Source organism: Euprymna scolopes, chromosome 9 (genome assembly GCF_053919585.1).
Source record: "Euprymna scolopes isolate OS-2025 chromosome 9, ASM5391958v1, whole genome shotgun sequence".
Taxonomy (NCBI): Eukaryota; Metazoa; Mollusca; class Cephalopoda; order Sepiida; family Sepiolidae; genus Euprymna; species Euprymna scolopes.
This window is the reverse complement of record NC_136490.1, coordinates 50849764-50868592: the sequence shown is the minus strand read 5'-3', so window position 1 is coordinate 50868592 and position 18829 is coordinate 50849764. Positions and strand designations below refer to the sequence as shown.

Sequence of the window (18829 nt, the reverse complement as noted above, 5' to 3'; positions counted from 1 at the left end):
GTTCCAGATCATTTGCTGCTCAAATATACCTGTAGTTAATTGACTCCCCATGAGGCCAGAATGTGAGGCAAGGGCTGTCTTAATGTGAGGTGTAGTGATAATTAAGTGATTCAAATATCGTGTGGTGGTTTATTCAATTTCCACGGAACTCCCTAATGAAGGAGAATCGCTTCTGTTGATGATAAATGAATGCCCACCCAGACGATTACAGTGACTGAAAAGAGGACATCAAGGGATTATGCTTATAAGCGTTAATGATATATTGTAATTAATTCATTATAAACAATTTCTTATAAAAAATTTAATTTTTATTATTCAGTCTAATATTCTCATACTAAATGCGATTTTCCTGACGTTTCGACCGATGTAACCTTCGATGTTCTTTATGTGCAGTTTTTCGAAGTTGAAATTGTATTATTTTGGGTATCTTTACGGAATTTCGAACAGAACCCTTCGTTTAATCCACGGAGGTAGCATCCTCTCATTCTGTCGATCATGTTGGATTAAATAAAGGGTCCTGTTCAGAATTTCACGTAGATTCAACAGGAAACACCAGAAGAAGGTCGGAGGTTACATCAAACGAAATGTTGTAAAAATAACGCTCAAGGTGAGTAAAGAAGTTTGAATAATCCGAATATTCAAAGTTATCGATCCCCATCTTTAAAATTTAGAAACATCTTACTTTATGTTGAGAATGGAAACCTATACGAAATTTTGAACCAAACTCTATTAAATTCACAATGAGGGAGAAGATAGTTTTCGGCCATAACTGGCTAGAAGTTATAATTTTTATCTTTTTCATAGTTATTATCGCCTGCACTAAGAATTGAACCCTTAACTACCAGAAGATTGTTACTTAGGACCGATTGTTAATCAGCGCCTTTAACTGTTACGCTATGAGTTCACATGTGTCTACAACCAATAGTAAGTATACTATGAAAATTAACACTTCTACCCGATCATGGTTGATAGGATGAGAATAATCTACACTATGTATAAAATAAGATTCATTTCGAAATTCCGAACAGGTTTTTGATTTAACATAAAGTAAAGTTTTAATACATGTACCTTTTGTTTGTTTTTTCGCAAGGGAGTCACCACTTATCAAGTGATGGAGGCCATTCGAGGATAAGAGTTAATGAATGTAAGGTGGCAGTGTCGTAATCGTTAATGGTGTAGATTGGATAGAATTTGGATTATTTAAGGGGAGGGCTCAACAAGAATTTGAAGACGGAGGTTACATCAGCTGAAACGTTGTAAATCTAAGAAATGAGATCGGGTGCACATGCTTATGAGATGTCCAGGTTTTTTATATCATGCACCTAAGAAGGGGTGATTTTCAGATCATCTAGTTTGGCGTCTGTTTGCAAAGGAAAGACAGGGAGGGAGTAGTTTTCTGGGTCCAATGTGAAGTTTAAGACAAACCGGCTGACAAGTATGTTAGTCTTCTCGGTTGCCATGCAAACAACCTCATGATTGTTGGATATTGGGGGATTGTTCATTGCCTACCACACTGCTGTAGATTTTCCAGAAACTACACTTGATTAAAAAACAAAAAAAATGTGATGTATGTGCTCATCATTATTTTAGGGGAGGGCTCAACAAGAATTTGAAGACAGAGGTTACGTCAGCTGAAACGTTGTAAATCTAACAAAAAAAAAAAAAAAAAGAAAAAAAAAGAGAAGCATGGCAGTCTGTATTATTTAGACTATTCAGACGTTTTCAGGTTTCCAGCCGAGCTATTAATTGAACATGAATCATAAAGAAAGGTACATTTCCGCATTTGGTTAAACCAACCCAGAATAGAATGTTTGCATTAAAGGCAAACACTCAAATGATGTCGGTTGAAAAAAAATGTGATTGATGGCTGTCCTGATCATTTACAAAACTTTCATGGAAACTGAAAGATGGTGAAGCGAGATGTGGCATAAGAACTGGTCACATGGATGCTGGTCCTGATCGAGAAAAATAAATAAAAGAATATGGCATTTTAGCTCACAAAGAAATAGCTTCCCTGAGTGAGTCTTGGTAAAATAAGGAGAAATGGAATAAAGACCAAATAGAATTGATGGAACGGACATTGGTTCTGGATAATGGTTTCTGGGTTTGTATTACTGTACACATAGATTCGAAAAAGTTGTCAAAAAACAAATATATAACAAATAAATGTTACCAAAGGCAAGATAACTTACTTTTCTGCCAAACTGGATATATTTTTCGTGTTTTTATTCAATGTAACATATTTATTCAGCTCGAAAGACATACAGTGTTTACCGATGTATTCGAAAATTCAAGATGGCGTCTCACACCCTCTTTAACACCGTAAGTTTGGGAAAAGGTGTTATAAATAATAAACTATACAAAATACTATTAAAAACCCGCCGAATATATGTCAACCTATGTCACGGTAACATATATTGAGCGAGTTCTTAACAGTATTTTATTCGTTTTTTTATTTATAACACCTTTTCCCAAACTTACCGTGTTAAAGAAAGAATCAGACGCCATCTTGAATGTTCCAATACATCGGTAAACAATGTATGTTTTTCGAGCTGAATAAACATGTTACATTGAATAAAAACACGAAAATTATATCCAGTTTGGTAGAAAAGTAACTTATCTTGCCTTTGATAACATTTATTTGTTATATATTTGTTTTTTGACAACTTTTTCGAATCTATGTGTACAGTAATACAAACCCTGGTTTCTTTGTAAATGAGAAAGAATAAGCATAGAGCTTGGAACTATTCGATATAATGTTCATCATCGTTAGATACAATGTTTTAAAAAATTAAAATGAAGAATATTTTGGTTAATATTTTTCTTTTTATTGTTATTTCTCTATTTCGAACCACCAATGTATAGAATTATCAAAATAGCCTTACACATGAAAATATATACGTTACTAAAATTGTCTTACACATCAACATTTATAAATTATCAAAGTTATCTTACACATTAAAATTCATAAATTATCTAAATTTCTTTACAAATCAAAATCAAAATAGGAAAATCGCCTTACACACCCAAATTTATAAATTAGAAAAATTGCCTTGCATATCAATCTTTTTAAACTATTGAAGTTGCCTTGCACATTATAATTTACCGATCATCTAGGTTGCTGTACTGATAAAAAATTTTAAAATGTTAAAAAATTTTTACATTTCAACATTGATAAATTATTCAAGTTGTTTTATATATTACCGTTTATAAATCATCTAAGATGCCTTGCACAATATTTTAAAATTATCCATATTCAAAATAAATGAATTATAAATTCTGTTTTTGAAGAATATGACTCTAAACTAAAACTGCAAGTATTACACAAACACTATCACAAGCATATTATTTTAAGGCACATGACAACATTTACTCCATTTGAAGTGTATACTAGTAAACCATGAATTATCAACAGTAATAGTAAGAAAATTGTCAGCGATACGTATTGAACCAGACTTTGTAAGTTTATACTATGACTGAATGATGTCACATTTATGTACTTGTGTATTCATAATTATTTTTTTGATACTACATGATGTCTTGCACATATATACCGTTCGTAATACGTTTTTGAATCGGAAATTTTATAAAACATGAACGAAGTTTTTGCACCAATTAATATTACTGACCTCTGTCGTATATTTTTAAAACCTTTCTTCAACCCAACCACCCAAACAAGGCATATTGTCACTGAAGCATAAAAGGCTACTGTAATAGGGTCTAGATACATAACAAAGCAACCCAAATGAATAGTTGGACAGCAAGATGCCTGTTAGCTTACATTTAAATTTCTGCATATTAGTACGATCAGGGAAACGGGGATCAGGAAGCGAATTCCAAAGGCAAACAGTCTGAAGAAAGAATCTTTTTTCGAGACATTTCTCAGTTTCAAATTTGATCTCAACCAAAGTTCCTTTCTATAATCTATTCCACGCAACTTTGGACGGCATCATTATAAGAACGAACCGCGTCATTCCATGAATCACAGTTAAACATAGCAAACTTGATTACTTTCTAAATTTTCTTTGTTCTAAATTCTGGAAATTCCAAATTAATTTTTGTAGAATTAATTACGGCCATGCAATTCATGATATTTCTTTTTAACTCCATTCCAACTTATTTTAGATGAAATCTTAATGACTGCGAATGTTTTTTAGTTGATCATTACTGCGAGATATTTATTTATGAAAATAATTTCCCCTTAAAGCACTTTACAGAACTGTGGCTTCAATCATCTTTGGCACAGAAATAGACTTCAGCCATATTGTTCCAATTTACTTTCCTTTCTTTGCGTGAGTTTTAATTATAAATGAGCAAGTTATGCCGAAATAGGAAAGCTTAAGATGATATTCGGTTAAAAATAAAATTTCAATAACATTAAAACGCAATCCAGTTATGATCTATTTATTCTTTCAAAAGTAAACAACTTTGGTTTGATGCCCGAAAGCACTTCTTATTCATCATTATCAGCAGCAGCACCAGCGCCTTCAAGTCAGATCCTTCTTGACGGTTATAGGGCGGGTGTAGTGTGACACTCTCAGAGCGTTTACATCTGGAACTCCAGTTCCTGGTATCTGGTGCAACCAGATCAGACGTCTGAATATACTGACTTCCTGGCATTGATACTGAAATAAAAAGGAAAATCCCAATTTTCTAGTCTTAAAATGCAATAAATTTTTTAAAATGCAGTCAAATATCTCTATAAGGAGCTCTATCTTTCGATCCGGTTAACATGGTTAAGTTTAAGATAACAATCAAGATGAAAACAGAATTCAAATAATAAGAACTCATTAAACATGTTATTTCACAACGTTTCAGTCGATGTAGTATAATTGTGAATTAGTGCATCAGTTCGTAGAAGAGTTGAGATGTCTTGTCTGAAAATTATGAATGCATTTATTATAAATTCGGGCAGTATACAGAGATGTGGGCAGAACAGGACCCTTCGATGATATAGCCACATTAAAAGAAGGAATGAGAATTCTAACATTATTATTAGTGTTGGGACGATGAATTGGAATCGGTATCGGGAATCCAAAAATTTAACAAATTTGGAGGTATCGGAATTTTCTGATGTCTAAACGATTCTTTTAATTGTCTTTTTTTTATTTGATTTTGCTGAAAGCAAAATCTCCCATTCCTACCAGGAATGGAAGATTTTGCTTTCAACAATAATGAAAAATAATAAATATTTATTGATTTTTAAACCACTAGTAAAGCTCAAATCTATAGATCATCCTCCACAAGTGTAATTCTATGCTTAGGAAAATAACTGCATCTTTAATTATAGAGATGTTATTTTCCCCAATCTCTGTAAAAAAACATATGTTAAATATTTATATTTATAAAGAATCAGAATCGGTAATTGTATGGAAATCGGGAATTTAGTATAGAATCAGTAATTGTATCGGAATTGGGAAAAATATTGGAATCGTCCCATCACTAGTTATAATGTATTCATCAGACTACTGTTCTCATTTTCAGTGTCCTAAGTAATTTGCAGTGGTATTTTTCCACAAGAACTCGTGGCGCAGTGGTAAGAGTATTCCTTTAATTCAGTTGAAACTTACATTACGCCATTTTAGAAACAGATACTGTCAGGAATTGTAAGTAAACTATAAGATATTTGCAGTTTTTCCAATTTTCGAATTTTTACAATTATATCCAAACGCATTTTATTTCCTTTTGGTGGATTGGTTGTTGCTATTTCTTCTGATGAGTTAAGGGCAAAATAGATTCACTGACTGATATCATAATTAAGTGATTGATTTTGTGCTACAAACCGATACTGTCAAGAATTGCAAGTGTCAACTGAATTAAAGGAATAAATTGTAGGATGATCAACATCATGAAATTTGGAATATAGACTTTTACATCCATTCATTATATATATATATATATATATATATATATATATATATATATATATATATATAATATAAAGCCGTGTGTGTGTGTGTCTGGTCACGAATAGTTGACAATTTTAAAAAACTGATTACATATAATGATAAAAGATGTATCAAGACACATGAATGGGTATGTTTGATCTGGCAGAACGGTAGTTCATTAAAATTGTGGGGTCTGCGTTCGCGCCTGGTCCACAAGTATGGAAATAAAAAATTTAAAAAAAAAAAAACGTTTACAAGTGTTTTTGATATGGATGTACATAATAATACTTTGATAAGTATGTTTTAACTTAAATAGGGATGGTATAATAAAATTGTGGGGTCGGAGTTCGTGCCTGGCCTCCATAGAATGGAAATAGATATGAAAAGTCTTTATTAAAGTTTGTGCCTATCTGCATAAGTATACTTTGATAATTATGTTTCAGTTTGAAGAAATATGGTATAATAAAATTATGGGGTGTTCGTTCGCGCCTGACCTCCATAGAATGGAAATATGTCACAAAGTTTAACAAGGTTATTTAATATGGATCCACAGAATATTGTGATAAGTGTTTCAGTGTGAACAGTTATGGTATAATAAATTATGGGGTTTATCTATTTTATTTGTACTTTCATCATACTTTGCTTTGGTTTTGATACCCCCAAATTCGAAGCTATCTCTTTACAACCCTTCATTTTCATAACCTATTATACTTTGATAAATCAGAGTCCATTTTCTGTAGGCTGTTTTTGATCAAGTCAACGACGGGTACTTTTGCTAGTATATACATATATATATATATATATATATATATATATATATATATATATATATATATAGGTAACTAGTTATGCAAAGTAGATTTTATCTCTAGTATTAATGGAAGCGTTCTTTTATTTTTTTCATCAGTTTATTTTGAAAAACATAGTGTATTTCGAAGGAAATACCATGAAATATTGTTATATAAAATATACAAAATAAAAAGGCTACATTGAATCATCACATATTAAAAAGTTAACATGTGACCTCTCAGATTTGAGTGCATTTTCTCATGATTGATTGGAAAATTTATCCAGAATTTTTCCATTCCTTAATTTAGCACAGATTCCATCAGGTAAAAAAAAAAAACTTTTTTTTTTTTTTACCACTTTTCACCTTTTTTTTTTTTTTGGTAAAACATTTTATTTTTTACTCTCTGCCTTTTTAATTCACCTGCTCTGCTGTGTTGTGAGTCGGTTAATGACATTAAAACAAACGCAGACTCTTCATAACGAGCAAATGAATAATTTTATCTTTTTGCGCTCGTGTTTATTGATGAATTCGATGAAGTGGTCGTGTTTGGTTATTGAAAGTATTCATTGCATTAACCGTTATGATGATGATAAAAAAAATACTGACGAGATAAGATTGTGTGCAATTATTTTGCATAGGAAATAGTATTAAGTAAAAGAAAGATTAAGTTTACACTTGGCTTCCTACTGATTACTCGTTTCCTCGAAAAGCAGAAAATTAAATGAAAAACCAAAAAAAAAATCACCTCTCATATTCATTAACCAAGGACGTATATTCGCAATATGCGTCCATTTGATCTATGTGTTTAATGATGAAAGTAATATTTAAAACCCAAGCGTGACAGACCAGGAAAAAAGGCTATTTCAAATTTAAGTGTGACAGACCAAAGGAAGTGCTATTTCAAATAAAATGTAACGAACAAGCAGAAATGCAGTTTAAAACTTTAGCGTGATTGATTAAAAATAATTCCATTTTAAAATTAATCACTGGAAAACATTAAAAAAAAAATGACATTTACAACTTAAATCTGACAGATAATAGAAAATGATGTTTTAAACTAAAGCCCGATAGACAAAATGGCGTTTGAAACTTAAGTTTGAAACGGCATTTATTTTGTGTATCCGGCTTAAGCCTGATAAACAAAATAAGCGCTGTTTCAAACTTAAGCCTGACAGGTCAAGAAAAATGCTATGTAAAATTAAAGTTTAATAGATAAGCAGAAACAAAATTTGAAGCTTAAACATGACAGACTGAAATAGGAATTTTGTTGGTCTGTCATGCTAAAGTATTTTCACCAAAGATAAGATTATATGCAATTTTCTTGTTTTGGAAAAGAACATTAAGTAAAAGAAAGATTAAGTTTCATTTAACTTTGAGAATTGATTTTTTTAGTTTTTCGAGAAAGCAAATCATCAATTCTCATATTCATTAAGCAAGGATGCATGTTGCAGAGATGTGTCCATTTAATCTATACATTTAATTATGAAAATGGTATTTCAAACTTATGCGTGGCAAACCACTGAAACTGCAGACAACCAGAAATGCAATTTTAAACTTCAGCGTGATAGACTGATGAAAATGGTAATTCAAAATAAAGTGTGAAAGAGCAACAAAAAATATATTTCAAATTTAAGTATAACAAACTAACGAAAATGCTAATTCAAACTTAAACATGGTCGATCTGTAACAATACTATTCAAACTTAAGCATGAAGAACGAAATGCTATTTCAAACTTGTGACAGAAAAAACATAACTATTTGATACTTAAGCATGTCAAATTAAAGATAATACTATTTCAAAGTTAAGCAGCATGATCAACCAAAAAAGAACTGTTTAAATCTGAACAACTCAAAAATTGATTTATTTCAAGCTTAAGCATGAAATACAAGAAAAAAATTCTATTGCATAACAGAAAAAGGAAATACAATTAAAAAACACGCATAACTGACTAACGAAAATTCTATTTCAAAATTAAGCATGATAGATCACAGAAAAATGCTATTTCAAATAAAGGCATCAGACAAAGAAAATATCAACTTTTGTGTTAAAGAATGAGCAAACGGAATAAAGATGGAGCTCTTCCTAAAGATATAAGGACGCATATATGAGTAATTAATGAACTTAATTAACACACCATAATTATTTTGTATTGCTTTCAGTAAGCTTTACTTTTTATCGTATATGAATACGTATATATGTTTATTTTTCTTTTTTAATTTAATAAATTGTTTATAATCATTTCAGTAAAGACGAAATAAAAACGTACTTATTTACATACGCCTCTCTACGGGGAAAAAGTTAGATTCAAGGTCGTTTCATTTTTAATGTGGGAGGGATTCATTGCCAATTTCTAATCTGGAATAGGAACAACATTACCTGCATTACATGGTAGGTATATCTGAATTGTGTATAATCTTAGATACATAATTTATTCATTTTCATAATTCTTTTAATCTACTGCAATTAATTCATTGTTACTACTACTACTACTACTACTACTACTACAACTACAAAGACGACCACGACGACTGCTACTCCCACTCTCCTCTGTCTATTTTTCATCTCTCACCACTTCTATTTCCTTCCTCCTACTACTTGTTGTATATTGAATGTTTTAGATGATGAAAGGAAGGGCAAAAAATAAAAGGTTATTTAAATACTGTTTTAGCGTTTTTCTTAATTACATTACTTATTTTGATCACCCTTTACATTTTTAATATTACTGCTACTACTACTACTACTTCGATTGCAACCACTCTCTATCTTCCCGACCTCCCATCACACTTGTCCCCTTTTTCCTGCTACATCTTGTATTTGCCCTTCCTTCCACTGTAAAATAGTACATATGAGCGCGTGGGAACGTATCAATAGCACTGAAGGGTGGCTGGATTATGGAGAGTTTAGCAGCAGCAATAGCCGGAGAACCTGTATATGCAAATTAGGAAGTAAGCGTGAGAAGAAAAAGGAAAAAAAAGAGATAAAGGACACCACGTTCTCGTAGCAGAAACAAAGTGGACGTCGAAGAAAATGGACGTGTAGAGTGGAAGACTGGCAACAGCCGGCGTGAGGTTGGAGAAGAAGTGTACACTGAGTTAGATAGATGATGGAAAGAGACTTTTAAGAGACAGGAGAGTACGGTGATAAATGAAAATTCGGTTCGGCATTTTTCTCTTTTTAACATAAGTTTTTATTTCTTGCCAGTTTTATTTTCATAAATGACTAAAGTCAAGTGTAACAGCAACGTTGCAGCACCAGCAAAGACATTCAATATGCGAAGTTAGCAAAATTATCATTCTATTCTAGTCTTTTCCTATATTACATTATTTATTTACTAGCAGGACCTGTGGAAATTCCACAGCGAATACCTTGATGTTAGCATTCTATGGATGTTCAGAATAAATAAAGACACTCTGATATTATTGAAGTCTTGTTAAAACGGGAAAAATATTTATCGATTCTAGGCTGGACTATCAGCGTAGCCCGATCATAAAATACGCTTACATATAATATTTAGATTTATGCGAATTTCGTATATATTATTATAGAGTCAATATATAAGAATCGAAAGAAAATTATGATGCTTTGATTTAAAAAAAAAAAAAAAAAATATCGATATGACTTGGATGCATCAGGTTAGACCGAAACTAAAACTTATGAGAAATTATTGGTAAAATTAATCATAAAAAATAGATGACTTGAGTTTCATTTGCTATAATCAAAACCAAAACTGGGTTTGTATTACTGTACACATAGATTCGAAAAAGTTGTCAAAAAACAAATATATAACAAATAAATGTTATCAAAGGCAAGATAAGTTACGTTTCTACCAAACTGGATATAATTTTCGTGTTTTTATTCAATGTAACATGGTTATTCAGCTCGAAAAGCATACGGTGTTTAACCTATGTATTGGAAAATTCAAAATGGCGCCCGACTTTCTCTTTAACACGGTAAGTTCGGGAAAAGGTGTTATAAATAATAAACTAGACAAAATACTAACACCTTTACCCGAACTTACCGTGTTAAAGAGAGAGTCGGGCGCCATTTTGAATTTTCCAATACATCGGTTAAACACCGTATGCTTTTTGAGCTGAATAAACATGTTACATTGAATAAAAACACGAAAATTATATCCAGTTTGGTAGAAAAGTAACTGCTCTTGCCTTATATAACAAATAAATGTTATCAATTTGTTTTTTGACAACTCTTTCGAATCTAGGTTTTGGGGGTTTGTATTACTCTACACATATAGACGATTCTTGGTGAAATTAATTTTTACAAAAATGGAAGGTCATAACAATTAAACGGCAGTCACTCGGAAAAAAAAAGATGTGAGCGTGACCCACAAAATAACACACATGTTATCATATTTATATATATAGATTGTTGGCATCGTTATACTCCGCTATTACTATTACTACTAACACTACTACTCCCTTTCTCTATTCCCCACATCCTCTCACCCTTATTCCCCTCTTCCATATCTTTTACCCTGTTTCCCACCATCTAAAACATTCAATATGCAAACAAACAATCTAGCCAGATTATCATGATTATAATATTATAACTAAATATCTATAACTTGTATTTCCCATATGTTATGACTATGGGTATTGGCATATCATAATTATTAATGACTTGCAGCAGATAATGTCTAAAGACGAATGGATGCATGTAGTACAGAGATGACACAAAGTAGTGGAAGGCACTCACGGTTGACTTGATGTAGACATTTTATTCACACATAGAATGATAGAAATTACATCTAGCAGTCTTAGTCCGATATTTCTTTACTTTGTATGTCACAGTTATGACGGACGGAAATAATGCATCTACAACTTTATTTCATTGGATTCAAGGTCACCCCTCTGTTGGTGCATGTCAGGATCTGTCTTATGCCATTCTCACGTCTCCATGCGAGAACTCGCATAACAGAGGTAAAAGGAAGGAAGTAACTCAACCTAAAACAGTAGAGGGGTTAGCTCCCTCTGATCGTCCTAACAACTCAAATATAAGAATCCATCCTGTAGAGCTATTATTAAAGGTTTAGTGTGAATTTGATACCTATCAATCGTTATTAATCCGAACATTTCATTTTTCTATGTCACTCTTATTTTTATTTAAAATTTTTTTTTTCAGACACTGTATGAATATCGAAACTATGCATGCGGATTACCAAAGCTGTGTCCTGCCGCAAGATTGTGAGGTTTCTGCATGGGACGAGTGGGAGCCTTATAGTAAGGGCTGCCAAAGTGTTGACGGTGTCATTTACAAACCTCACGAGATCAAGAGACGACGAATTGAAAAAATGCCATTAGGAGATGGGGCTAAGTGTCCAAATCTAGAGGAAATTCGTGAAATCAACATGAATGCAAGTAGTCTGCCCAGGTGCCCAGTGTAAGTGGCATTTTTTTTTATCCTTTTCAATCTTTCAACCTGAATTGATTTGTCACTAATAATCACATTTATATCATTTGAAATAGAAAACATATAGAACAGAAAAAGGAAACAAATACTTTTGTGCCTTATGATGAAATATATATGTCTGTTTTTTTTTTACAAGGAAGTCACTACTTATTAAGTCCTGAAGGCCACTCAAGGATAGTTAACGAGTGTATGATGATCACTGAGATAACAATGTAGTGGTCGTTAGTTGTGGTAAATGAGTATAATTTGATTATTTAACTTGACTTGAATACGTCCATTTTGTAGTTAGCTGGAAAGCAACCAAGTGGAACAGAGTGCTATAAGCAGGAAGTTCTAGGAAAGGAGCTGTATTCATGAAATTTCGATAAGGTTTAGGCACAGATAGAGAATGAGGAAAATTATTGACAATGGTTCAGGGGCGTGCAGAGGGGGGTGCTAGGGGTGCCAAAGCATTTGCTCCTCTTTTAAAAGTGCCCTTTTCAGAGGAATGCACTATAGGCCTGTCTCCCACCATTGATATATTTCTGCCGTTTTTTTTTTCACGAGCACTTGCCCTAAGTAGGTTCTGAGCACGTCACTGCAGAGGGAAAACAATAGATAGAAGCTCAGTTGAGAAAATAACAATAGAGCAGAGACGAGCTCGCAATGTCTCTTCTGCGAGAAGGAAATTGCAGAAAGGATAAAAGAGGATCATCTTCCATTTTAGAAGCTGGTTTTGAACTCAGAAAAGGCAGAATATGGTATTCCGAGAAGCTCCACCCCAGATGTGGCAACAGTTCTTCACAATAATTCTGCTTTATAGGATGTAGTAACGCCTATCCAATACACTGTGAGACTAATTGCCAAGAGAATGTACAAAATATTCGTATGGAATTCTTTAGTCTATATTCTTAAATATCTGTATGTTAAATATATCGACCTTTCAAATTAGAAATATAACGTTTGATAATTTAGGTTAATATCAAATTATATAGAGTTTTAAATTGAGTTTTCGATTCGGTTTATGCTGCGTTCTGGAAAGTTTTCCGAAGAGAGGAAATTTTGGTTCATAAACTGTATCTTTTATTTGATTATTGCAAAAAAATAAATAAATAAAAGAATCGTATAAATACTAAGTTCGAATTACAACAATTTCAAATAAATAGTAAACTGATTTGTTTGTGGGAATTAGCTAAGTTATGTTAAGCTAGCTTTAATATTCATAAAAAAAATAAAACGTCTATTTTCTATGCAAGTCAAAAACTGAATCGACTTTGATAGCTGCCTGTGAGAATTTATTCCAGATGAATCGTAAATAATTCATATAATTATATATTTCTTTGGACATATATAGAATATGGGGGATTAAACCAAACACCCACTCTCCTATTTTCTTAACTTTATTATAATTTATTTAGTTTATTTTGAATGTTTCAAAAAAGATTTAAATCGTCAATCGTTATTTTCATGGCAAGTGCTCGACTGAACTCCAAATCTATCCAGCCCTTGCCAAACTTTCACAAAAAAACACTAGATTACCTACAACCACTATATATGATTTCCCTCTCTCTATATGTGCCTAAATCTAAACATAGATTCGATGAACACAGCTTTTTTCCCAGAACTGCCCGCCTATGGAACAGTGTTCTGCTGGCATGCTTCCTGGTTGAATATAATATGGTAGTCTTCATATCCAATGTAAATAAGTTCTTATTGAGCCAACCTCATAAATAATCAGAGTATACCTAATTTAAACTATTAACGATTACAACAATACCACCTTACATTTAATTATGCTTATCCTCGAGTGACCTTCGAGCCTTGATAAGTGGTGACTATCAAGTTATATATATGTAGTTGTGTGCGTGTATGTGTGTGTATATACAAACAAGAGACTGTTTTCAAAGTTTTCACATAAGATTTTCAATCATGTATAATACAGTCTTATACTAGGTTTTGGAAAATCCGTGTTTTTCTCAGTCCTAATATTTTTTCTTTCTATAAAGGACACACAGTTTTATGGGGTTATATATTGCGTTTTCAAAGTGCAAATGAATCTCTTCAAATTCTAAGTTTTTTTTTTTCCTGCAAATTCTTTTCTGAAAATAACTAAATCCAAGAACGGGTAGAACATTACATTTTTCAACACTACTACAATAGTCTGCTTTTCATTGGTTAGTGTTCAAACACCGTTCATCTTAGCCATTGATATCTGCGGATATTTTCTTTTGGGTTTGTTTGGTTCATGCAATAACACAATAATTCCGACCAGAGGGCATCACGCTGTGAAAGATCCACAATTGGAAAACAGGAAGAACTTCTGCATCTTACTCATATTAATAGGAACCATTTTTCTCATGAGAAGAATAGAGTTTTATGGAATTGGGGTGGGAGAGAAGGGATGGGGAAAGAAGGCACCTTTTGAATGTGATGGGAAATCATGATAACGAAAAATTTCCAGTCTGCATTATTTGAAGAATTCTGGGAATAGGACATTTGTACGTGTTCTTTATTTCTGTTTTTACTTGTTTGGCGCCCTATGAATAAAAGATAAGGCGCCTCTTTTTTCACCAAAATGTATCTCAATGATTGCAAAAGATCTTGTTAGTTAAACTTTTTATATATATATATATATATATATATATATATATATATAGCCTAGTGAGTTAGAAGAAGAGAGTAAGTTCAATTCTATAAGAGGAGACTTATCGGTATAATATAAAGCTCAACAAGTTTCATTGGAGCTTATAAAGGAAAACAATAAGAATGGAAAATGAAGTCACAAAAACTATATATTGGTAAATATAGAATGGTTCATTTATTCAATAAGGGTATACAAACAATTCGATGGTTCTCATCAGAAGACTAGAGGAGATACTAGGTAACACAATGGCGATGCGACGTCTAGCATGGGATTCATACCCCAACACCATCTATAATTGTATTGATTTGATTTATCTTGTTCCTGATGAATCCCATTCTAGACGTCACATCCCCATTATATTACCTAGCATCTTCTCTACTCTGCTGATGAGAAGCATTAGGCTTCGAAATGCCTTGGCATAAAGGGTCCCCTCCATCCCCCAACTGTTTGTATACCCTTATAGAATGAATGAACAATTCTATATTTACCAAAATACAGTTTTTGTGACTTCATTTTCCATTCTTATTGTTTATCTTTTCCTATATATATATATATATATATATATATATATATATATATATATATATATATATATATATATATATATATATATATATGTGTGTGTGTGTGTGAAATTAAATAAACGCCATAAACCCCTGCGCTGATAAATCCATGTTTCCCCAACGTCACACATTACGCGGATTCATCAACACATACATCGTAACAGTAATGTTTTTCTGATGCTTATATAATTAATCATAGCTCTTTCTATGTATTGAGCACTTTAAAAAATATTGTCAGTACATTTAACCATACTTTATCATATATAGAGAGAGTGAGAGAAAGGGAGAGAGATGTGCTATAATAATACTCATGCGAGATTGGTTACAAGCAATAAATATTGTATATTTTATGTTTCTCCTTTCTTTATGTTGGTATGTAGAGTTTCGATATCATTGTGATTTATTATCGAATATTCAAACACTTTTCATGTTTTGTCGGCGATCTTTGTAATGTTAGGCTGGAATTTCTCTGCAATTCCGAGCTTTTTTGTGCTTTTTTTTTTCGAGATGACAAATGATGACCAGTCAACCTAGTTTTCTGAAGTTTTGGCATTAACGATTGTAAATCTTTATGGAGTTACAGCTAGTTACATTATGAACACTCCAGAAAGATATTGATTATTGATACGAGTAAATCCAAAAACGCCGCGTCCGTGACGTTTTAAAGTTTCGATCAGTAGATGCAATGTCAAAAAAAAAGACTTTCCTAAAGCGAAGATGGACAAAAAAAAAAAAAAAATGCTTTCTATTTTCCATCGTCCCATTTGATATTTTTAGATACACACTGTTTGAATATTGTAGAGTTTGCTGGTCGAAAATACACTTTTAATATACCGCATGCGTCCTGCGGGCTGTATATTTGTCTTGCATGTCCTATACTATGACGTTAATCAACAGCTTGTTTGATTACAGCAGTCAGTCCCTCTCGGCGCCAAAGCCAACAAAGTTTTAGCGATTGTTGGAATGACTTCTTTTTTTTTTGGGGGGGGACTGAGGTATGTCTTTGATGCTGTTCAGTTATTGAAGGTTAATTTTCCCAAGCTTTACTTTCTCCTCTTCAGAATGGGCTAGTTTGTTGCTAATTTTCTGAGGCGCCCCTGTCGGGGAATACCTAGGCATTTAAAAAAAAAATTACCGGCTGGAGTGCTTTCCTCTAAGGCACTGGCTTTTCAAATCATATTTACCGACCTTTGTATTATACCGTCCCACCGTGGAGGAGAGATAAATATTTAACCACCGGATGCGCATTGTGCAAATGCTGAAATATAACATCAACCGCATCAACTGTGTTAATAATGTAAACGCCCAGACTCTTGGATACCTAGTCACAGCATCAAATCCTTTTTTCCTGTTTATGTAGGTTCTTGGGGTGTTGGCTCTATATATCCGACTACCGTTCTTATTTCATTCTTTTATGTTAGTGAAACTCTTCTCGGTGGCTTCTTCTGGTTTTGTATGTGCCTCTAGTATTCATGACTGATCCAATGTTCGTTGGTGAAGCGTGCAACATTACCGACTCAGCTTGTTATAACGATCCGACATGAACGAATACATTATTCTTTTTTTTTTAGTTTTTTTTTCTCATCTCATTTTTAAAGGTGTGATCTCAATGGCCAGTGAGTTTTATTTATATGCAATTTTATTAGCAGACTTACATTACTAAAGCCACTGGAAAAATTGTTTAATCATTCTACTTCTCCAGAAAGTATCTGACACCTGATGCGATCCTTATGTGTATATATATATATATATATATATATATATATATATATATATATATATAATGTGTGTGTATGAGAGAGGAAGAGAGAAATAAAGAGACAGGGAAAGCGAGCGATAGATGGTTAGTTCTATTTAACTATTATGCTGAATTCTATTTATGCATAGTTTCTACATTCTGCATAATTTCATAGAATTTAAGATGAAAACGTTTTAGCACACGGAAATATATATATAAAAGTAAATGGTAGTTTGCTTGAAACATTGCTGGTACAGAAGTTTATAAAAGTCGATACAGTGCGAAAAGACTGTAAAGCAAAAGAAAAGAAAGGAAAAACAAATAGCCGGGTATGCTCGAGTAGAGAAATGTCTTATTCTTTGTTCATTTACCATTAATCCTCTCACTATATAATCATCAGCAAACCAAGTAGCTGGCATGTCCGGAGTATATAAATTTTTTTAATGGTATAGAACTTTTATTAATTTCGAGAGAAAACACCTTCGCAACCACAATTTTGGCCAATAATCATGTTTTCTCTTTGAAAAGAGGAGGTGTTTCCTCCCGTAATTAATCAAAGTTCTATGCATTAACGGATTAATTTACCCCGCCTATTTGTTTACTTGCTTTTCCTTTCTTTCCTTTTGCTTCCTAGTCATTCCGTATTGCTCGTGGCTTATATAAACTTTATATATATATATATACACAAACACACACACATATATTATATATATATATATATATATATATATATATATAAAGTGACCTTGTAGGTGTGTGTGCAAAAAGTCTCTCCCAATCTCCACTCCGAATATTTAGTCTACAGAGTATGACTTTCCTATATAGGTTATTTGAACCTGTAGTACACTTTTCATTTATTTTTTTGTGTATGTGTGTGCGTACACAACTTGCTGCTAAGGGTTCAAAATCGAAAACAAATAATGGAGCTTGGCATGATAAGTCGAATAAAACATTACGTCTCTTGGTTTTATGCATGCTCCAAATTAAATCTTCATAGCTCAAAATCACTCAATTTTTAACCTTTTGTATCCATCTATCCGCAGCTCAGACGGCAACAACACTGGAGAGATTAATAACAACTAAGGCTAAAGCACTAAATGTTCTGGTTTCCATTCTAGCGGATGGTACCCAAGTCATATTTTGTTATAACTTTTGACATCTTTGTTAAACATTGGATAATAATCAATATAGATTTTACTCTTTAATAATCAATACGATAACTGAATGAATTAAAATATAATATTTTTGTGTATTTTATGACCGGGTAACGCTAGGCGACCTGCTAGTGTCGGTATATATTAGTGTTAGGACGATTAATGTGTATCAGTATAAGAATGTAAATAATTTTATTTGTTTTCCAATACCAAAACGATTCCTTTAATCATCTATTTTTATGTGATTCTGCTTAAAACAAAATCTTCCACTGCTGGTAGTAATTATAAAATAATAAATATTTATTAATTTAAAGGTACCAGTAAAACTAAAATCCATAAATTATTCCCCACAAGTGTACTTTTACGTTTGAGTAAATATACGCACATTTAGCATGTTTTTTTCACGGTAATCGTGAAAAAAAAAGTATAAATCTCTATCTATTTAACTATAGATTTGTTAAGAATCTGAATCGGTAATTGTATTGGAATCTGGAATTTAAGTATGCAATCGAGAGAAATATTGGAATCCTCCCATCACTAATATATATATATATATATATATATATATATATATATATATATATATATATATATATCTCCGGCGTTGCTAGGTTGAAAAATATTGATGAAGAGTTTCATCACATG

At 32.4% G+C, this 18829-nt stretch overlaps 1 protein-coding gene across 1 annotated transcript in view; it reads left to right on the top strand.

Annotated features, from left to right (window-relative positions):
• LOC145284538 (thrombospondin type-1 domain-containing protein 7A-like) overlaps window positions 1-18829 on the top strand; it is a 1985627-nt gene that overhangs the window by 1390013 nt on the left and 576785 nt on the right. Inside the window, exon 7 of the mRNA XM_080133436.1 lies at window positions 11819-12076. Within this exon, the coding sequence (XP_079989562.1) occupies window positions 11819-12076 (258 nt within the window). The remainder of the gene's footprint in view (window positions 1-11818; window positions 12077-18829) is intronic.